At 30.2% G+C, this 23,274-nt stretch overlaps 2 protein-coding genes and 2 pseudogenes across 5 annotated transcripts; all 4 read left to right on the top strand.

Annotated features, from left to right (window-relative positions):
• Nucleotides 1-7,996: 7,996 nt before the first annotated feature.
• LOC149882001 (uncharacterized) lies at nt 7,997-9,793 on the top strand (annotated as a pseudogene).
• A 40-nt stretch (nt 9,794-9,833) lies between these two features.
• LOC149882000 (uncharacterized) lies at nt 9,834-10,801 on the top strand (annotated as a pseudogene).
• Nucleotides 10,802-11,124: 323 nt separating this feature from the next.
• LOC149881999 (uncharacterized) lies at nt 11,125-13,558 on the top strand. Its single transcript, XM_090066947.1, has 3 exons — nt 11,125-11,252; nt 11,377-11,619; nt 12,030-13,558. The coding sequence occupies exons 2-3, from the start codon at nt 11,582-11,584 to the stop codon at nt 12,505-12,507; spliced, it is 516 nt and encodes a 171-aa protein (XP_089923073.1). The 5' UTR covers nt 11,125-11,252; nt 11,377-11,581; the 3' UTR covers nt 12,508-13,558.
• Nucleotides 13,559-13,661: 103 nt separating this feature from the next.
• LOC145182685 (uncharacterized) lies at nt 13,662-21,662 on the top strand. 4 transcript variants are annotated; one of them, XM_090066945.1, is made up of 10 exons: nt 13,662-14,240; nt 14,869-16,464; nt 17,171-17,443; nt 17,645-17,919; nt 17,991-18,190; nt 18,372-18,531; nt 18,895-19,487; nt 19,649-19,702; nt 19,799-19,975; nt 20,265-21,662. In XM_090066945.1, exons 1-7 carry the CDS (start codon nt 14,197-14,199, stop codon nt 19,020-19,022), a joined length of 2,676 nt encoding a protein of 891 aa, XP_089923071.1. In that variant the 5' UTR covers nt 13,662-14,196; the 3' UTR covers nt 19,023-19,487; nt 19,649-19,702; nt 19,799-19,975; nt 20,265-21,662. The 4 variants fall into 4 exon arrangements, with proteins under 4 accessions (XP_089923071.1, XP_089923072.1, XP_089923070.1 ...); XM_090066946.1 differs by lacking the exon at nt 19,799-19,975 and having other exon boundaries at nt 20,743-21,662; XM_090066944.1 differs by having other exon boundaries at nt 19,649-19,975.
• The last annotated feature ends 1,612 nt before the right edge of the window (nt 21,663-23,274 follow it).

Genomic DNA, 23,274 nt, shown 5'->3' with positions numbered 1-23,274 from the left:
TCTAAATACAGGTTTTATTTACTGTGGGTTTTTTTTTACAAATTACAATTACACACAGGTTAAACAAATAAATATTTAAAAAGATTTAATCTCATAAATAAATTTTTGAATCAGTTTAAAAAAATCCATAGGTGTTCTAAAGTAGCAAGGTTTCCATGTTCATTAAAGATGCAACAGACATATTTCACCTAAATGTGCTTGCTATTGTATTCAACCACACATCTTTCAAGCCAATTTCCATATTGTGGATGTAATTTTGAATGTTTGTATCTTTGCCACTGAACAGAAAAATCGTGATGAAGAGCTTCTAAAGATTGTTTACTGAAAGGACCAAGGGATTTTTTCTTCATTCTGATAAAATCATCAATGTGAAAAAAAAACGATGTGCACTTTTGGGGTCACACTTACAAATCCTAGACTTAAAAAAGATGTCCGAAATTCTTCAATTTTTTTTCATATTCCTAGTTAAGGACATTTCCAAAGCAGGCTATATTAACAGCACTAAATTTTTTGAATGCATCAAAGATGGCCAAAACTGATTAATATAGGTTCTCAAACAGCTGATCTATCACTTCAATATTTTTCAGGAGTTTTTGGCAATCTTTGCCAGCAAACTGTCCGCCATGATATGGTTGGATTGTGATGTTGAGTCTTTTTGGCCACTCATCTGCTTCTGGCAATGCTTCTTTTAGTGCTTTGAACAAGTGATTTACTATCCCAATAAGCAGATGAAGTTTCATTGGGGGAAAAGCTTGGTTCAGCTTTTAGAAGCGGTTTATGTTGAAAAACTTTGCCCTACTAATGTCACCACCTTTAAAGAAAGTCTGTGTAACAATTTTGAAGATTAGACAGGTCTTGAGCGCATCTTTTTCAGCTAAGTTCTTTGCTTCACTATCACAGTATAGGCATGGATGTGAGCTAAATAGACATTGCAAACCACATAAAATGTTAGCAACTTTCAAGTCGCAAGAGACCACAAAGTCTACATTTCCAGGTTGAACAAGCTCAATAAAGTTTTTGATGTTGCTGCAATTCTCATGTAGATCCTCTGCAAGTGCAATTAGAAACTGCTTTTTAACTCCACTGCCTTTTAGAGCTCGAGAGGTGACTATTTTTTTTGAAGGTGGACTGCTTGAATCATCTTCATCATTCATTCTTTAAAGACTTACTTTAAGCTTTACGAAGCCTCGAACTCCATCAATCCCAACTTTTATGAGATGACCTGCTTGAAGTTGTCTCTTAAGTGAAACTTCTGCTAGAAAGTCAGAGAGATTTTTGCAGTGAACAACTGTGTACTCTTTGTGTGGGATTTTTTTGCCTGATGATGCAAATGTAGTTTTTGTAAAAAAATTTGCAAGTTGCAACTCTGCTTTATGAAAACTTGCTCGATAGTTTGGCTCAAAAAGAGGCGATTTGGAAACCAAATTTAGTGTTGTTGCAAGGTTTTTGACTCCAATATTAGACATGGCTGTAGCTTGGTGAATATGTATTAGGTCTTGGGCACTTAACTTATACTTTTCTGCAGTTATTGATTTTGAGCATGATGCTCCTGAAGGCAAATTTTAAAAAACCTTGTTATGAAATTTAATATTAGAACAGACAAAATGGGTACATTGAAAACAGGAAAGATACAAAATTTAAGTTACCGAGGGTACGAGGTAATGGACGACCTCCCTCAGTCACTGACAGCCTGATTGTCTCACCTGGTAATGATTCTTGATCTTTGAAAGTTGCAGAGGCTATTTGTTCAAAAACTTTTCTGTTTTTTGTTGAAATTTCTCTAAGGTTCAAATTCAAAAAAGTACAGTTGCATTTATGAGGTAAACCTTTCCCTAGTGATGACAAAAAATCTAAACATCTTTTCAGGGGATTTGTGCGATTTGAAGTTGTAGAATTATCCAAAGGATATTTTTCAGTCAGCTTCAGCTTACCAATTTGGCAAATCAGGCAGTTACAGTTGGAAGCTCTTGTCACAGTCTTGACATTGATAGTTTGAAAATTGTAAAGAGTAGGCAGCTTGACAGATACTCATCTTCCAACCCTTCTAAATGTTGATTTCTACACGTTCTACACATTCCAGTTGGAACTCTAGAGTCCAAAAAGTCAATGTCTGCTGATAAAATGTTTTTGAATCTCTCAAAGGCTATACCAGAAATTGGTGAATTGCACTTTTTCATACATACAACACACACTGTTTTTCTACACTCTTCATGAGATTTGGCACTGTTAGGCATTTTGAAAGAGTCCAAGTAAAGTTAAAATTACAAAAAGTACTTGTTTGCGTTTTCATTTGATGAAGGACTTATTTTATTGTCAGCAACTAATAAAAAATAAATGCTTTTGCAGGTTCCTTATTTCTCTATTAAATGACATAAATATATAACACTGTAACATTAAGTACTAAGTAATAAAATGGACCTAGTTATTCAAAAAATATGAACTTAAAAAAACGTTTAAAACACTTGACTTTTAAAAGAAAGCGAATTAGGAGGTAAAGATACCCCTAGGGTTATGCAATTTAAAGTGGATTAGCAATAAAAGCAATCTAGTTTCATTTTATTTATTTTATATGGTTATTTTTTATCAAATTTTATTTTTTCTAGTGATTATCAATCAAGTTTTATAGTTACTCATAAATAAGTATCATCTTTTCTTCCTAATGCCTTTAGGAAAGGAGCCAATAACATGAGAAAATTCAAAGTCATTTTTTTTCCTTGGACGTAGGCAGATGATTTCATTTTTTTTTATTTTTTGAAACATGGATATATGGGCTACCAAACGCAATAAGTTTTATTTTTTGAGCAAGACTTTTATGTTTTGAGGCTCTCCGGACAGGTGTGGTAGGCGAAAATCGTTGATAGAAGAGTTATCAATGGTTAGATTTTTGGAATGTGTTTAACACGTTCGCTGCCGAGCTATTTTAAACTACCCTGCTAGCCAACCCATAAGGTACCCGGGTGGGTCACAGCCGAGCCGCAGGACGGAACCCGTACGGGTAACCCAGACGAATCCCGCCGGTTTTTGTCCGTGGGACCCAGACAGGACCCGTCCGGAATTCCCGCCAGATAACACAAACGGGTCCCAGCCGGGGCCCAAATGGTATTCAGCCGGGATAGCAAACAGAACTCATACGGAACCCAGTTGTTATTTAGCTGGGATAACCCACATGAATCCCACAATTATCCTAGATATTATAGGTATAATGATAGTAATAATAATAATAATAACAATAATACTAATAATAACAATAATAATAGTAATATTAATAACAATAATAATAATAATAGTAAAAATATTAATAATAGTAATAATAATGTTAATAATAATAATAATAATAATAGTAATAAAAATAATAATAATGTTAATAATAATAATAACAAATAATAATAATAATAATAATAATAATAACAATAATAATAATATTAATAATAATATTATTATTATTACTATTATCATTATTATTATCATGGCCTACTTAAATACACGGCCTTCTTTTCTGCTTAAATCGAAAAAAAATAGAAGGCCAGTTTGAAAATCGCATATTCTGCCGGATGGACAAACTTTCTCAAAACAATTTTAATTATCGCGCTATAAATTTAAAGTAGTATATCTGGCACAGGATAAAAAATTTTACGTTGGCTAGCTAAACTCTACTAAACTTTGAATACTTAATTGTGCCTTCTTTTTAATATAAGATAATAATTATGGTTAAAAATGCTTTTAATTATGGTTGCACCTCTAATTATATTTGTTGTAAAGTAGGTTTTTGTTTCCAAAGTTCAATGATTTGAGAAAGAAATGGGTTATATTTGGCAATAGAAATTTTGGGACTGTTAGTATTGTGAAAGAAATATAAGTACACAAATTCTCAAAAATAAGCTTCAAAAGTATAAAAAAACTCTAACAAAAACTGATTAAAAATGAAACAAAATATTTTCATTTTTCTCTCTGTCTTTTTTTAAATGCAACAATGTTAACTGCAACAATGGAATCCCTGACTCTCTTTCTGGTGTTATTAAAATAAATATTTGAAATAACAATGTGTATAATTTATTTTCCATGACTTTGATGGTTTGTACATAAAAATGGTTGATACCCTTCTCTACTGCCAAGGACTAACTTTGCTGCTTTACGGTGTTGCATTTGAGACTGATAAATAACATCAAAAATGTGATCTAGCATAGCAAAACTGTCACAGACATATTCTAAAAGCAGTACTGATGGAGTTGTTAGCCCACCTCTGGACAATTTATTTAAATAATTATAATCAGTTGACTCCTGTTAAAAATGTTGAATACAAAGCAATTTGCATCATACTCAAAAGTTCTTCATCAATATTTTGGCAATAAAACCAGCAATGTAACTGGCAACTTTGTGAGAACCATCTGATAAAGTCACACTATCAAAATCTCTTTGATTTTCTCCATCAAGGATCTAACATGTTATATATCTTCATCAGCATTGATATCATTTTCAAAAATGTCAATTTCTTCTTTTACTAAACTTTTTATTTGAATTATACTCTCACTAAAAATAACATCTTTCAAACTGACAAGGAATCTGCCACCGCACATTTGACAGTATTATAATCTTTTTTTTTACCATGTGTATCAAGTAATTTTGTAAAAGAAGAAACATTTGAAGCATAATTGTCACAAACAACACCTCTAACATTAAAACTATTTTTTATTAAAAATTGAATCAGGTTAAGAATTTCAGATTTTAACTAGTCACTGTTCAATTTTACAATTGGAATTGCTATGACAACACAGGAGATAATTTCTTTCAAACCAACTACCATGAAACAATGCTTCTATAACATTCATTTTCCTCACTAATCCCAATTAAATTGCCACCAGAATATTCAGTACATTGTTGCAAATACTTTTCATCAAAAGTAATTATAAGATCTTTTGATAAGCAGTAAATGATAAGTTTGCAGTGATGTGTACCGCAACATCAATGCAAATTGAAGAACATTTGAAGAATAAATTTTTTTTTTTTTATTGGGTAACTTTTGAGTTCTTCAAGAATAGAAGACAACCTTTCTTTTTCTGTGCTAATGTGTGAATTGAGGTTTTCCAGCATACTCCTTTTTAAAATACATTGGTGGGTTACTCTGAACCAAAGCGGTAAGGTAACTGGAAGATTTTTATAAAAAAGTTGGACATGTAAATTTTTGTTGATGCAAATAGACTCAGCAGCATCAGGTATGTGTAGTTCATTTTGAATAATTTTATGGAACACAACACAATCATCAAATTTGGAAAATAAATATCCTGCTGGTGAATCAGCAGCTGAAAGAGAATTAACATCTTCAATAATATCCTTTGATAAGAATTTATGATATTCATCTTCTTGAAATATTCTTTTAGTTGGTGATTTTCTTGGTCCAGATATAACTGGAAGAGAAGCAGTTGTATGCTAGCAGGGTATATTGTAGGAACAGGGTTCAGGCTATACAGCAAACGAAATCGTTTTGATAATGCTCTTTTATGTATGAATTTTTTCTCAAAGTGTTTTAAACAGATCAAAGATAATTTTGTGACAGTCCAGAAATTTCTATTTACAAATCTAACCCATTACTTTCTTAAATCATAATCTTTTGGAAAACCAAAAACTGGAACTACTTCGCCAGCAAGATAATTGGAGGTACAACCAACAACACAGCATTTATCAACCATAATTACTATCTGTTAATAAAAAGAAGCTACAATCAAGTGTATGAGGTTTAGTTGATAAGATTTAGAAAACGCTCAAGTTTTTATCCTATGCCGTATTTACTTATTTAAAATTTATAGCGCAACATTTAAAATATGTTAAGAAAGTTTGTCCATCCAACAGAATATACGTTTTTTAAACTGGCCTTCTATTTTTTTTCGATTTAAGCAGAAAAGAAGGCCGTGTATTTAAGTAGGCCATGTTATTATCATTATTATTATTATTATCATTATTATTATCATTATTATTATTATTATCATTATTATTATTATTATTATTATTATTATTATTATTATTATCATTATTATTATTATTATTATTATCATTATTATTATTATTATTATTATTATTATTATTATTATTATTATTATTATTATTATTATTATTATTATTATTTGTTATTATTATTATTAACATTATTATTATTTTTGTTACTATTATTATTTTTATTATTATTATTATTATTATTATTATTATTATTATTATTATTATTATTATTATTATTATTATTATTATAACTGTTATAATGATATGTAATATATATAACAATTATATATCAAATATATATAACAATAAATAATGATAAATAACAATTACAATGCCAAAATCATGTCAAAGAGCTAAAACCAGCATAGTGTTTTCTGATGGCTAAGTGTAACTTGATTGGCCAACGAAGCAAAATAAAATTTTGAGCACTGCAACACTTTCAGATTTTGTTTATTAAGTATTCACTTCAAATTTGTACACCCACATTTAACAGCAACATTAATCTTGAGTTATTTATTTGGGTCACAACATTGAGACCTGCCGTCATAGCAGATAAGTGTTATATCTCAATACTATACCAATGACAAATTTTTTCAACTGGTAATTGTATGCTAATGAAAAAATAAATATTACGCAATTATACCAATTTGCTTTTAAAATGACATAGACGAAAAAATCTTTGCATAAATATGTTTATTTCGTCATTTTTTGTACAAATTCGGGAATTTGAATTTTAATTATGATACTTCATTTGTAATACGAATGGCATTTCATTCGACGATTAAATGTTAATTCTTCGTACTTGCAAATTTAACAAGTAAGCATCGTAGGGCATGTGAACATGAACAATTGATATATAATCGGCAGTTTTTTGTCCATAATTGTTAGTTGTGTACAAAATTTCATAGCAATAAGAAGACTCTTTTCAAGTTCAATATGTCATCTCCTGTTTGGAAATATTCCAGAAAAATTGATGGAAAGAACTATTCATTGTTTTTTAAATTTAAATTTTAGTTTAACTATTTTTTATGTATACAAGCCAAATGGGTACTGCATATCAAAATGTGGCAAGTTTTGATACACAGATGATTAGTTCTTACTAAATAAACTAAGTACAAGGCTGTAAAATGATATTTCAAAACGTAACATTGGTATTTTCAGTACTATACAATATCAGCTATTTTTATATTGATTTGAATACAAAACAGTTTAATATCAATACCATATTGTATCTATCTAAAACTGTATTAGAAACCAAAATTACTTAATTTCTATATTAGCCATAAATACCAATACTCTCAAAGCAATAAATAAAACATATTTTATATTGTTGATTTACATCTAATGATCTTTATCCTCCATAAACAATATTAATTGGCTTAATTTTTAGGTAGACGATGTGAATGCATTATTTGTAACAAGATATTTAAGGTGAAAAAAAGCAGCACAAACAATCCTAAACAGCATCTGCGATCAGTCCATCCTGAAGAATTTACTCAGATAGTACATGAGATAAAAGAAAAGGTTAAAAATAGTCTAGTCAAAATAAGTCTAAAAAAGGGCTAACCTGGACAAAATTTGGATATAAATGAATTTGGTATCATTCGAAGCGTAATTTTATCTACTTTAATATATCCAAAAAACACCAAAATTCATTTTGGGCAAAAAAAGTTATAAATATTATTGTTGACCTCACTTTGTAGATTTTTTTTTAAAAAATAAACTAAACCCGTACGACTTGCTGTCAATAAATTGTCATAATTCAGCGAAAAATGACGCGATTCATATAATATTTTTAAAAAAATTTGGTTTACAAATTATAAAAATGTAAAAATTAATTACATAAAATGATGACACCATCATTTTTTACTTTAATACCAGCATAGCATGCTCAAAATGCACTAATTTTTCTTTTCAAATAATATATTTTGTGTACTTGGTAAACTGTAGAGCTGAATTTTGACCATGACTATACCAATACTTCCTAGGAAGCTCATAAAGATTCCACATCTTTATGAGCTTCCTAGGAAGTATTGGTATGGTCATGGAGGGATCAGGGCTGAATAGATTACTGGAACTTATTTATGCAAACAACTCTGTCACGCATATAATGACTGGTAAAGCAGTAGCTAGAGCACTAAGAGCTCACTTCTTAGTTGAGTCTACCTTAATGAGTCTACTTTTTAAAAAAAGCCCCAAAGATGATGCTGATAGTTCTCTAGAAAATATGTATCAGGATCTGGTCTAAGGAAACATGGATTTGGAAGTGATAAACAATAGTAGTGAAGTTATAAGATTCACAAATCTTATTGAAAATTTAAAAACACAGCTTTCCCATTCATCCAGAACAGCAAAACTATGGTTGCAATATCTTGAATACATTAGCATTATCAAAATGTTCATCAGAGCAGAGAGAACTGGGAACTGGCACGAACATCTGGAAGCCACCAGGCTGATGATTATTTATTTGCCGCAACAGGGCATATAAACTATGCCAAAAGTGCTCGGTTGTATCTACAATCTATGCACTCACTTAATTCAGAACATCCTTGGCTTTACTGTAAATCAGGTTACCATTGTATTAGACGCACAGATCGATATTGGGCTGGTCTTTGGCCTGATTTAGTAATTGAACAGTGCATGATAAAATCAATGAAAAGCAATGGAGGCTTAACTAGAGAAGGGGTATGTCAGAGTCTACAAGGAATCTTTGGGTCAGTAACTTGCACAAATGCGGAGCAATCCATGATTCCATTTCAACATTGACAAAGCATCGTTTTCAGAGCAGTCAGCAACATTGTGAATCTGGTGAGTCTCGGCGAAAAAGAGATACTAAAGATTTTAAAGCATTAAAGGAGCAGCTCGAGCTGTTTAACCCATTTGAATTTCAAGACTCAGGACTTCAATGTATATTTACTAGCCTATGTGTTGATAAGAATGATGAAATCAATTGTGATCAAGCAGAAAATGTGGGTTTAGAGATTCAAAACAGTCTTAATAATATTGCAGTCAATCAAGCAGCTATCAAGCATTCAAAGCAGGTCAAGACACTTGCCAAGTTGATGCCATCTGTTAAAGTTAATGGCGATGCAGTCCACGTAGATCCTAATGTTTCGTTCCAAAGACTAATCATGCTAATTGAGAGGGTTGAAGATTTGACTGACTGCTTCGAATATGACTTAACACCGGAGCCCACATCTCTCTTCAAGGATGGATTAATGAGGAAACCAAACAAAGCAGAGCTTGGTAGAGAACTCATTAAGGATTCAACAATTTTAACTGTGAATAATGGCACAACCTATATTCTTGACGGCGGAGCTTTGCTGCATCGAGTTTTTTGGAGTCTCCCAGCTACATATTCAGACATTATTGAACAATATTGTACATATATTACAAAAAAGTATGGTAATCATACTTTAATTATTTTTGATGGTTACAAATCATCCATCAAAGATCAAGAACATCAAAGGAGAGCAAGAAAGTCTATCAACATTGTATTCCAACCAAAAAACCAAGTGAACTGCAAACAATCTGAATTTCTGTCAAACAGCAATAACAAAACTGCTTTGATCAAAGCATTGGTAATAAAGCTAAGAGAAAAAGGTCATATAGTAGTGGAATGCGAAGGAGACGCTGACAGAACCATTGCTACAAAAGGAATTGTGCTTGTACAAAATGGAAAATGTGTGACTATCATAGCTGATGATACAGACATTCTTGTTATGTTGGTTCACATGTGGGATCAAACCATTTGTGAGATTTTTTTGCGCCGTTAAGCTAAAATAATTATGAAAAAAAAAAAATACGGAAACAATTATCATAAAGAATGTTACATAAAGTTTATCATATCACGTGAAAAAATGTTTGTTGTTTATCCATGCATGGAGTGGATGTGATACTACCTTTGCGCTTTTTAGTCAAGGAAAGATAGCTGTACTGAAGTTTATTGAATCGAATAGTGAAATCGCTCAATCTTTATGTACAGTATTCCAAGATCCTTTTGCAACACAAGATCAGGTAGCTAATGTTGGAATACAAGTGGTTTTGAACATATATGGTATGCAAGACAATGATCATATTTTTTTTTATTGATTTATAATATTGTTTATTTTATAATTATACGTCCACATTGTTTTGCAGAGGTTTAATTTAGCTCAACTATTACTATAGGTGAAAAAAATAAACAAGTCTCGCTAGCACAACTAAGGAAACAAAAATATATGAGAATGGTGGCAACTTCCAAAAAAGGAATTCAGCCAGAACGACTACCACCAACTGAAAGCGCGATCAAGTACCATTCGTTTCGAGTGTATTTACAAATTCAGCAATGGTTGGGAGTCAATATGGATGAAACAAAGTGGGGATGGAGAAGGAAAAAATGACGTTTTAGTACCTATAAAGACAGACAATGTAGGTATACTGGAGCAGCAAAATAAACCACAAATGCCAATTTTACTTTCAAAACGGATTTCTTGAAAATACTCATTTTTCAATAAACAATCTAAGTTTAAACCAGCTCACAAAAATAGTTTTAATTAACTTTTCAACTTAAGTATTTTTTTATTCAGGATCCTGCACCAATTCACATTCTTAACATTATAACTGCGGCACTAATACTAAAACACCATGTGGAAAACAATGCCAATGTCGACGTCATGGAATAAATTGCATGACAGCCTGCGGACAGTGCCAAGGTTTGGAGTGCACAAATGCACCAAAAAATGACGTCAATATCGATGACAGCGAAAATGAATATGAAAGTAGTGAAGATGGAGATGGAAACATTTTTGAAAAAATGTTTTTTTTTATTTGACTTTTGATATTATTTCTAATTATATTAGTCGAGTGTAAAAAGCACTAACATTTAAACCTTAAATGAAAAATTATTCAACAGTAGTTAAAAATATATTTATTATGAAAGAAAATATTTCAAAAATGCTTGTTTTTTAAATAGTTATACTAATAAACAAGTTTTTTTTATTTCAGTCTCAATATCAACTATATATCTAATAAATTTTTAAGTAAAGGTGTGTTAATATACTATAAGTATTAGCCTATGTAAAAAATATTGTAAAAAAACTGCTGACATCAGCATTTAAAAGATTTCTGAAGCACATTTCATTTTTTTAAATTGTAACACATTAGGCTATATCTGCGCAAAATTTCATAAAGACTAAGCAACTTTATAACAAGTTATTACAACTTATTGACAGTAGACACGACGGTTTTTTTTTGTATTTTCAATAAATTTGAATAAAAGTGAGGTGAGCTAAAATAATCATAATTTTTTTTGCCCAATATGGATTTTGGTGGATTTTGGATATGTTAAAGCAGATAAAATTACGCTTCGAATGATACCAAATTCATCTTTATCCAAATTTTGTCCAGGTTGGACCCTAATTTGACTAGACTAAAAACGAATTGAAGAAGAAGCTGGTGTTTCAATGGCTGACAGCAGACAATCAAAGTGCATAAAATACCTCATCACTCTCTTCTTGTAGCTTTAAGGGACAAGCTAAAGTCCAATTTGTCTGACTGCAAAATGATGACATTCACACTAGATCACTAGACTTCAGTCACCAAGGAGGCCTGTATGGCCGTGACAATACACTGCTTAACAAAGAAATTTGAGTAAGAATATTTATTTTTCATAAGAACAAACTAACTTTTTTATTATATTATTAAGTAACTGAAGTACCCAGCACTGCCTGGGATGTTAAGTTAAAAAAGCTTAAACTCTTAACAAAATTGAAAGCTCTTAAAATTAAAAGGCATTTTTGTACCCATTGCTGTGGTATAGCTGTACTTATAACTTATGGGAACTGCACTCATTTAGGGCTATACAGTTTTAAAATTGATAAGCTTTGATTGTTAGAAATCCTTGCTTAAAATATAGTTACGATTTTTCTTGCTTAAATTAATTCAGACAATCTAGTAAAGGCCTAAGCCGATGGTTTTTGTTTGTTTGTATAATTGCAAAAAAATATACCTCCTTTGCTTAAATTTTTGTTTCTTAAACAAATTCATTTTTAAAATTTCAGGTACAACAGCTTTGTGTACCAGGTACAGCCATTCTCTGTCAGACACAAAGGAGAAAATATTGCATTTTATGTGAATGAAGTTGTTGAAAAAGAAGGGCTTCAACATCTCTCAATTGCAGCAGTTGTGGATCAATCAAGCAATATGGCAGCAGCTCTAAGGAAAAGTAAATGCTTGAGCTTATTGGATGAAAACAGTATGCAGTGCACGGATCACAAGCTAAATAACTGTTTGAGAAAAGCATCTGAATCAGACCCATTGCTTTCATTAGCTTTCAGAACAGTAAGAGAATTGTTGTCAAAAATACATCACTCTACAAGTTACATTACTCTCCTTGAAAATGAGTGCATATCTCATAATATATTTCCATTAAAGATTCCAACTTATTGTGAAACCCGATGGAATATTCATCTTCAACTCATTGATGCCATATTGAGAATGAGGTACCCTCTTCTAAAGCTGAAGTTTGACCTCTTCTAAAGCTGAAGTTTGAAGATTTTCATGATGCTATACCAGATGAAGATCAAATGGAACTTTTTGAAGAATTACTACCTGCTTTGAGCTATATCAAAGATTTCAGTGAATGGCTGTCATGAAACACCCAACCAAGGATGTATCAGGCATTACTCAAGCTCAAAATACTTTTTGGATTTATTGAAAGATTTGTTGCCAAGGAAAACTACAGTGAATCTGCAAAGTTATTCTTCTCTAAAGTACTTAAAAATCTGCATGCCACATTTCCTTTGAAAGGCAGTGGAATCTTTCCAATTGCAGTTGGACAATTACTGAATCCCTTCAATGCAGACTAATAATGAAGACATAACATCTCCAAGCATCCAGAAAGTGAGAGTCAAGAACGTTCTAATGATGCTTTGGAAGTGGAGAATTTGTTTCTAAACGAGTGAAGGCCCAATGGCAATGATATTTTTTCATCAAATAACTTGAATAAACCACCATTACTACGTGAGTTCATCCATTACTTTGGTTTACCAAGAGCTGATGAGCATACCTGTCCTTTGGCATGGTGGAAGGCACACGAACATTTTCTCCCACTACTTGCTGATTTGGCAAGAGGATTCCTTGGAATACCTGCGACATCTGCATCCTCAGAAAGAGCATTTTCTCAGGCTGGACATGTTATAACAAGAGAAAGATTCAATTTGTCACCAGAGCTGGCAAGTCAGTGCATATTCATTAAAGGCAACTATTCCAGACTGTCACCTTTTGTTCATAAGTGGTACCTCAGCAAGGAGGATGTTGAAGATCAGCCCATGGAGGAAATACCATCATCTCCAGAATCTCAATCTCAAACCTACTTTAAAGCTACCCTTTCACAAGCAATCTTTGACAAAAGGAAAGCTTTTAAATCCTTGAAAAGAAAGAAAAGTACTGTAAATCTCATGAGCTAAAGCCTTCTAAGCAATGAATCAGAAGAGACAGACAAGTTTTGAATGCTTTATTACGATCTGTGATTATAATCTCTAGTATTATTATGGAACATTTCATTTTATTGTATCTATGAAAAAATAAAGTAAATTATGAAAAATTACTTTGTTATATTTTTGGCATATAATTTTTGACACTTAAAAAAAATGTCATGGTAATTGACATATGAGAAAATCGATTTTAGGCTGTATTGTAATTGGCATATGCTAATATCAATTACAACATGATGTTCATAGTATTGTCTGATGGCTAGTTACATTGTCGCGCTTGCTTAGATGTCATTAAATTGGCCATGATTTGCTTGATAAATTTTGTCAAGCTGCCTCCACCATTACTGACAAAAACTAGCAAAGACATTGTTACCTTCAAGTTCTACAATCGAACCAAGAATTGGCTAGAGAGAAATTTTTGAGCTGTTAAATAAAGGAATAGCATCAATATTTTGTAAGCTGTGTACCCAGTGGGCATCGAACGTCGTTTGGACGTTTAACAGATGTCCAAACCAGGTCCGTCCGTCCATTTGTAGAACCGGACGTCCAATAGACGTCCAATAGTCATCCAATTTATTTATCTAACGCGGAATTGCGCCAAGGCATTTAATAAACGTTGTGATTGGTTTGCCAAAAAATGATTAAATATTCTTCCAATTTTTCCATTTGCTTTCAAAATCGTTTTACTGAAGCTATTTAATAAAATATACTTTCTGCAACGAACTTTAAAATTATGAAACGCTCTGTGTCTGCAAAAAACATTGTTAACAACGAAAGGTGAGTTTATGTTTCATAATTTTTTTATAAATATGGTTTTAATTTGAAGGTATATTTATATAAAATAATAATATTAATGAAAATATAAAATAATAACAGTAACAAACTTAAGTTTTCAAGTCAAAAAATTGATAACTATCTTTAATTAAAAGCAGTTCATTGAATTTTGCTTTATAATTTTATAGCGTTATTATTATATTAAAAATAAAAGTAATAATATTATTATATATTAAATGTTGTATCTTTTTATTAATGGATGCAAATTATTGGTTTTAAATGTGCTCTAATAAATAATTCATTAAACGTCAATGAATAATATCACATTTATGTGATTATATTGATTATATGAATATCACTTTTATAACCAATGAGTTGCATCCTTATTAAGCTAATCTATCTTTAACTTTATAATTTATATTATTATTGCCATTGTTTTTTTCTAAACTCCAGTCTACTGGACTATAAAAAATATTAGGTGACTATGTTTCCTCTTTAGGGAACATAGTCATTTTATATCTTTTTAACCCATGAAATCACAAAGTGTTATTTTAAAACTAAGCTTAAAATTTAAGGAAAGGACTGCTTTAAACAAATGTCTGCTAGTTATTTTCTCATTCTACTTTTAAAGAATCAAGCGTTGGAGAAAGAATAGGAGTGCAGTTCTAGATCTATCCAAACAACAATGTGAAAAGTTAGAACTACCAATACAACAATCTCTGAATAATAATCATGTTTCACCTGTATTTACTTCATGCAATGATGATCAATATTCAAATTTACCACTGGAGTTTATTCATGACGACAGTAATGTCCAGATTGACCATGCTAGTATTCAAAATGATGAACACTATCAAAGTAGCTGTTCTGACTCAGAATTTGATTGTGGTAGTATTGTGACTGACACAATTCTTCAAAAACACCTAAAAAATTGGGCTGTAAAACATGGGTGTACAAGGCAATGTGTTAATGATATTTTAGACATACTAATATCTATTGGTCATGATTTGCCAAAAGACAGCCGAACTTTGCTTCATACCAAAAAGAAAATTAAAACCAGACCATTAGGGGACGGGCAGTATATATATTATGGAATAAAATTTAGCATCGAAAAGGTTTTATCTGGAAGAACATATTTGGAGGCTGATATCCGTTTAATTGTTAATGTTGATGGTTTACCATTATTTAAATCAAGTTCAATGGAACTATGGCCAATACTTATTCAATTTGGAAATTTTGATCCTGTTGCTGTTGCTCTTTATGGCGGACATAAAAAGCCACCAATAGAAGAATTTTTGAAAGATTTTGTAAATGAAATTATTTTACTTACATCCAACTCTCTTGTATTTAACAATAATACTAATTTTGTTTATCTTTTTGCTATAACTTGTGATGCACCAGTCAGGGCTTTATTAAAAGGAATAGTTCAGCATACAGGATATTATGCTTGCGAGAGATGCACAAAGAAGGGTTTTGTTTTCAAAAATCGTGTGTGCTATAGTTATGCAGAGGAAAATATATTTATGAGAACCACTGAGGCATTTCAATCCTTTAGTTATGGTTTATCTGATTTATCAGGCAAATGCCATCAGACATCTATATCTGTCTTACTTCCGTTAAATGTTAACATGATAAATGTTTTTCCTTTAGACTATATGCACATGGTATGCTTAGGGGTTACACGCAGAATTTTAAATTATTTCAAAGGACATTATAAAGATATATTTAATGGACGACTCTCCTCTACACAAATAATGCAAGTGTCACAAAATTTGTTATTGTTACGAGGAAAACTACCAAGCGAATTCATACGACAACCTCGGTCTTTAGTTGAGCTGGATAGATGGAAAGCAACTGAGTTGCGAAGCTTCCTTTTATATTATGGCATTGTGGTGTTAAAGGGCATATGTAATCCTAATATGTATAAACATTTTTTAAGTCTCTCTTTAGCAGTTAGATTTTTGTGTGAGGAAAATAAAGATTCTCGAATTCATTATTTAAATTTTTCAAAAAAGCTCTTGAATTATTTTGTTACCAATTCTCAGGAGCATTATGGGAAATCATTTTGTGTGTACAATGTACATGGACTACTTCACATTGCTGATGACGTTGAATATTTTGAACAACCACTTGATGCAATATCAGCATTTCAGTTTGAAAATTTTCTTCAAAAATTAAAGCAGCTTGTTAGAAGCAAAAACAACCCAGTGGCACAGTTGACAAAAAGGTTTAGTGAAATTGAAATTTCTAAAGAAAAAAATGTTATTAGTACTAAAATATCCTCTAAAGCTAAGGACAGTTGTTTTTTAGTGCAAGGAGGAGTTGTTTTTATACTTAATAAACTCAAAGATGAAAATTTTCAATGTGATTATTATGGTGGAGACGTTTTAGAAAGATTTTTTGATTTACTTATAGACTCTAAGCAACTTTATATTTATATGATCAAAGGAAACATTAAGCCTTTGAAATGTGTAAAAAAAGTAAACGAACTATTGAGAAAATGTTGTTGTTTCCCATATAAAAATGGAAACGTAATCATACCATTGCTCAGTAATGTTACTGGACATTAGTCTTAAATAGTTTGCAGTTTTAAATACTAAAAAGACTTTTTACAACATTAAAACTATTTTAACCTGTAATATTGAAAAATGAAAAGTTTCTTTGTTCATTTTTATAAAGTTTTTTTTCTAAATTTATCTTGCATTTTTTTATTTATAAAATAAATAAATTGAATTTAAAAAATATTCAATTCATTTGTTCATTAAAATTTGTTATTAAAAATCTAAAAAGTATTACTTTTAAGATTTTTTCTTTCTAAGGAATTTATAATTTTTATTTTATCCATATTTTGAACAATGTGTTTCATTAATTGAATCTTTTCTTTTGACTCTTTTTGCAGTATATATGGTTTCTGACTGATTTTTTAACCATAGATATTGGTCAGTGCATATTATCATGGAAAATGAAAGACAAACTAGAACTATGTGTCCTTGTATTTGGGTTAATCCAATGAAGGGTTGTATATACTGGCCTCCAAAAGGTAAACCTCTGGGTGCATATATTGCAGATTGGTCTGTACCAGGAAGCGACTGGAAATGTTTGAAAGTTATCAAAACAATACTAGAATCTGGTACAAAAAATGAAGCAGATCAAATGATGAGAATGCCATCAACTACAGAATCTTCTGATTCAGAGGAAGATAATAGGTGAGTAGTCTTGCTAAAGTCTTGTTGTCTAGTTGTAGTCAATTTGTAAATTCTCATATTTGCTTTTTATAATAATAATCTAATTGCATATTTAGTATTAAAAGTATTGTAATAATGTGCAAAAATAAATGTACAATAAATAATGTACAAAATAATTTTAGTCTTTTATAATTCGATTTTAACAATTTTTTTCCTGCCAAGAATACATCAACATCCGCTGCAAGAGCATGTTGCAAGTCCTGTTTCAAAAAAGAAACATTCAGGAGGACTTGAAAAATGTTTTCCTATTGATTTTGATTTAAGAAGTCAAAGTACTCCACTAAGGAAATCTGTAAAAACGCAACTTGAAGTGATGCTTCCAGAAGTCGAAACACAAAAAAAATATTTCGAATCTGTGCCTACTACTTCAAATATCTCTCGAAGTTCCTCTAAACTTAAAGATGGTGGGGCAAGTTTTAAAGAAATGTCTAATAAACGTAAGTTTAATTTTTTTGTTTTATTATTTAAATTAAATTTTTTCATTTATTATTTGTTTGTGGTCTTTTAGAGTTCCAGTATGTGTCTTTGATGGAAGCAAGGTCAATTCAAGAAAATCAAACTTTGATCTTGGAAAAACTTGACAAACTTTTAGAGAGTGATATACATCTTACACCTGAGTGCTCTGAAGAAATAAAAAAATCAAACTCTTTTTTTGACTTTGATGAAGAAGAATTGAAATTAGAAGAAAAAGGTTATATGAAAATGAAGGTAAAAAAAACTTGAACAGTTTTATGAATGTTTGCACTATAAGTTGTCACATTCTTTCCAGTACCATTGAATATTATATTGCAATTGGTTGATCACTATTGTCAAAATATGAAAAAAATAGCAATGTTTTTTGACTAAAACTTACAATATATAATACATACAATAAATACTTTTTTAATAGAAATTGCAGTTAAGGTCAATTGGTGGCAGGAGTGTGAGAAATTCTGTCAAGAATGGTTTAGATGCGATGCTTACAAGATCTCTGCAGCAACAGTTCAGCAAAGATGGCCTAAAAGGCAAACGTGCTTTTGTTAAGACAAATCATTACAAATGTCTTATAGGTAAAAATTATATTTAGTATAGGGTTTTTTATTTTAATTTTTTTTTTTACCTGAACAACTCTCATGTGCTGGATTTATTACAATTAATTTTTTTAGTTCTTATTCTTAATTGTTCTAAAACATCTTGCTTTTTATATTTATGCTACAAATGTTTGGCAGGAAGGCCTATTGTTCCAATTGACTTTTTTAGTTTTTATAAGAGCTAAAAGTATTATATTTAAAAAATAGTTTAAAATGTTTATATTGTAAGGTGTTGTTTTATAATATAAGGTAAGGAATTATTTGAATTAATGAAGTTTTTCAATTAAATGGTGTTGCAAATAAGTTATTTTATTTACAAAAAAATTATACATTTTTTTATAGGAGCAATAGTTAATCCAGAGAAAGACGATTTCACTAAAAGTTCTGTTGATTACCTTGTTGGTGATTTATTAAAAAGAGCTGTTAAAAAAGTGGTTGTCCCAAACACACCTGAACATAACCTTATTTAATTAACGGATTAATCAAAAATTTTTATTGTTTGTGATGTGTATGGTTAAAATTTAAATTTTTTGGATATGTGAATAAAGCAATTTGTTTTCTTTTGTTGATCATCATATGGGGTGTATAGTTTATAAATAGTTAGGCCAATGTCTTACAATTCCAAAAGTATTTAATTGCCTAAAAGAAATATTCCTGAAAAAAAAAATCTTTGATGGAATTTAATATAATGAAATGATTGACTTTAAAGTCCTACATTTGAAATTATTAGCATTTCAAATAAGTTTTAATTATTTTTATACCTGTACTTTTTTTTGTCTGATTTAGCTTAATAAAATGTGAATTCTCTACCATAAAGGCGTTAGTTATCATAAATGTTGTAACATGGTAAATGCTCCCCAAATAATGGACATTATTTCACTTAATCGTCTAAAATAACCAATCATCTAACTCAGAAAGAGCATGCTTAAATAAAGGTAGCAGTATCACTTTGAATATGTTTCATAAAAATAAGTTTGGTTATTTTTGTAGAAATAAATGTATGATTTTTCATCTTAACCGAAATTTGTTCTTTATGATTTTCTTAGGTTTAGTTTCTTATATTTATCATGTATAGTTTCTTAATTTTTTTTTACAGATATCGTCTTATGGAATTAATCAGGCAATCAAGAACTCATTATACATAGTTAAGGTAAATTTTTTTTTTCTATTTTCTGTCCGATCATCAAACAGTATTTGATTTTAAAAACTATATGATAATTATTTTTAAAGTTTAATTTTTTTATAGGATTAGTTGATCAATACAAAACTACGAATTAGTGTTGTTATCGACTTCAACTAAATCGACTAAATCGACTAAAAGTCAACTAGTCGAAAGTCGAAATTAGTCGACTTTGAAAAATTTAATAGTCGATTTAGTCGACTATGGGTTTCCTACTAATCGACTAAAAGTCGATTTAATCGGGTAATTATCCTAACATCCTTATTTCTATATTTTCACTTGATATAACTTTATTAACCGTTAATTTTGTTATGATGCTGACCAATTAGTAAAGAGATATTTTTATTAGTAGTTTAACTTAAAAAGATAAATTATTTATAAAGATAGAGCCGTGCGTGAGAATATTATTCATAACGGTTTTTTTAAGTCAGCCAAAATATCTGAAGATTGAACCTAATTTGCTGTATCACATAAACTTAACTCTATGCTTACTGCACAACTTCATTAATATGTTTCCTTTTTCTCTTTATAGTAACCAGTTGATGCTTTTTAAAACAAAATGTTAAGTAATGTGTTATGGTACTCAGTTAGGGATGCGAAAAAGATGAGAAGTTTAATAAATCTGTCACCCCAGATAAGGTTTAGCCGGCCCAATCTGTCTCCAACTAGCTACGCCACTGTTTTTTTTAAATTAAACTTTTTATTAATTTTTTAATTGTTGTGAAAGATGATACAGAGAGAATTTAAAAAATTAACATTTCTTATCTCTATCATTTTTAAATAAGATAATATATAAGATAAAATAATGTAAGAATACTGCTTATATAATTTCATTTGAATTTAAACAGAAAGAATTTAAAAAATTAACATTTTTAAAATTCTCTTTGTTTAAATTCAAATGAAATTACAAGTAGTATTCTTATATTCAATTAAATTCAATACATTATGTAATGATTGGTACACAATATTTCACAATGGACATTATCAACGATTGGTTTAACTCCCTTTAGACAGTATTAAAGATTGGTATACAAATAAATCCCTTTGGAGAATACTCCCGCACGAAGGAATTCTCCTACGAACGCACTTAAAAGCCGTGCGACTAAACTTAAGAGAGACAAAACGACAGAGAACGTGCTGCCGAAATCATCACAGAACGGCGAAATAGACTTAAAACAGGTTTATATAAAATATATAAACCTGTTTTAAGTCTATTTCCAAGACATATAAAATGCCAATCTTTGTTTTTTTTCTTTTTTACTTTGTAATTGTAGTTTCCGTTTTATTTCGTTTGTTAACTCGATTTTAATTCATCAGTAGATTAGAAAAACTAAAATCGAACAAACAAATGCTTTTGTTATAACACCATGTATTATTATAAGTCACCTAGTTTTTTTGTTTACTCTCTTGAAGTTCTATTTGTTTCATACCATCTAAAAAGTAAATTGTCAAGCAACATTAAAGTATATGATTATGATAAAATTTTTTATTCAAATATTTCGACTAAATCGACTTATAGTCGACTTAGTCGATTTTAAAAATATATTAGTCGATTTTAGTCGACTTTAAAAAATACAAAAATCGATTTAGTCGACAATCGAATAATTTCAAAGTCGTAACAACACTACTACGAATAGTATGATCACCGCTAGTAATAGTAGTGGTTAATATATCACTTTATTTAAATTATTTATCTATATCATCTATCAATTTGATAAAAATATCAATCAGCAATCGTAGTTATCATCGAATCACAAGGTGCGAGGTATGCAATATACACGAAACTGTACACGAAAAATTAACGTTGAAATCAAAACAAAACTTGATAAAGTTCCAATGTATATATAGACAACAAAATTTCAAAAATCTGAAATAACTCATTTATTTTGTATAATTTATTGTTATTTCAGAATACATTTATTTTGCTATATTTACGTGTTAATATTGTTTCCGTTAGATAATTAGTTTTAAAAAAGTTATACTACTTCGAATGTTATTCAGTACAACATTTTACCTCATACTCACATATATATGTGAGTATGTACTTTATATTAGTATTGTAGTATCGAGTATATAGTATCGTAGTTGAAGTTTAACACAGTTATATATACTACAGTGTATTTAAATGAAAATGTTAAACAACCGTGGAGTTTCTAAGCAATACGTAGGTCAACTGAGTTCAGTCGTTAACGACCATATAAAGTCTAAATGGGACTTACATAAGACGTCTATGTGACGTCCTTATGTTAGTTTGACGTCAAATGGACGTCCTTTGGACTTCAGTTTGACATCATAATTTAGGTCCATATGAAGACGGACGGACGTCTTATGTTACATTTGGTACGTCCACCGGACGTCTAATCAACGTCTATAATGGACGTCCATTCGTCCAAAAAAGACGTCTTTTGGACGTCTATAAGACGTCCCCATGCCCACTGGGTAATATCAGATGAAATTGAAGATTTATTTAGAAGCAAAGATAACCTTTAGCTTTTTAATCCTATATAAAAATATTTACCACCAGCTACAGAAGCAATAATAATGTTTCGATCATTTCTAAGAAGTGTTCTAGCATCTTTAGGCAAATCTAAATTGGATTTTTGCAAATTCTAATGCAAATTATTTAAAGCACTATGAGATATGTTAATTGCAACCGTCCATTGCATTAATTCATATGATACACTTTCATTCACTTTTGTTACGCAATCGTTGCCATCAATATCATCACTGTCTAAATCATCATGCAAACAAGCTTTCCATTCGATGTTATCACTAGATTATTCTAAACTAATTATAGATTCAGTAAAAGGTAAATTTATGTTGTCATCCGACCAGCATTAATTTTCGGGAATTTTAGGAGAAGACTCGGGTAACAAAGTATAATTTTGACAATTGGACATGATTTAGAAGAGTTTAACACTAAAACATTATTCAACAACTCGGATTCATTGCATGATACTTCTTTCACAATTCTTGCTATTTCAGCAGCAATTTTTCTACGTTTTGTTCTGTCTGAACTCATAGTATATGTTATGTCACAGCAATATTTTTCTGTTATTTAACAAAATTAATTAATTAATAAACAATAAATAGATAATAATATAATAACAAATAATATAAAAAAAGTAAATGTGTAGTAAAATCTTATTAGATTATAAATATTCCCCTATTACCAAAACAGTTTTATTATAAATTAAATCAAGATAGATTTTATAAATTAAATGCGGTAAAAATTATTAACAACGTATATGTTGCTTTCTCGAGGCGAACGCAACGTTTTAACATTTTCTCTTCTAATAAAAAACTCCTATCCACAAAAAATTCGCCTTCAATTTACACTTTACTAATCAACTCAAATATGCCCATAAAAATACAGCTCAAAGTATGTTTATAGGATTTTAAGGAAACTGTCCACTCTTTGTAATTGCTTTTGCGCGTAGTGTAATTACAGTATCTCAGACAACTCAAAACCAGTGTTTTCAACTTAATGTTTCAATCAATTTGCAAAATCAACATAGAATTATCTATAAATAGTTATTGCA

The sequence above is a fragment of the Hydra viridissima genome, unplaced genomic scaffold, assembly GCF_058129835.1.
Source record: "Hydra viridissima isolate aposymbiotic clone 2 unplaced genomic scaffold, HvirCarnegie_v1 scaffold_11, whole genome shotgun sequence".
In the NCBI taxonomy this organism is placed as follows: domain Eukaryota; kingdom Metazoa; phylum Cnidaria; class Hydrozoa; order Anthoathecata; family Hydridae; genus Hydra; species Hydra viridissima.
The sequence above is the reverse complement of the archived record's forward strand: the minus strand, read 5'-3'. Positions and strand labels throughout refer to the sequence as shown.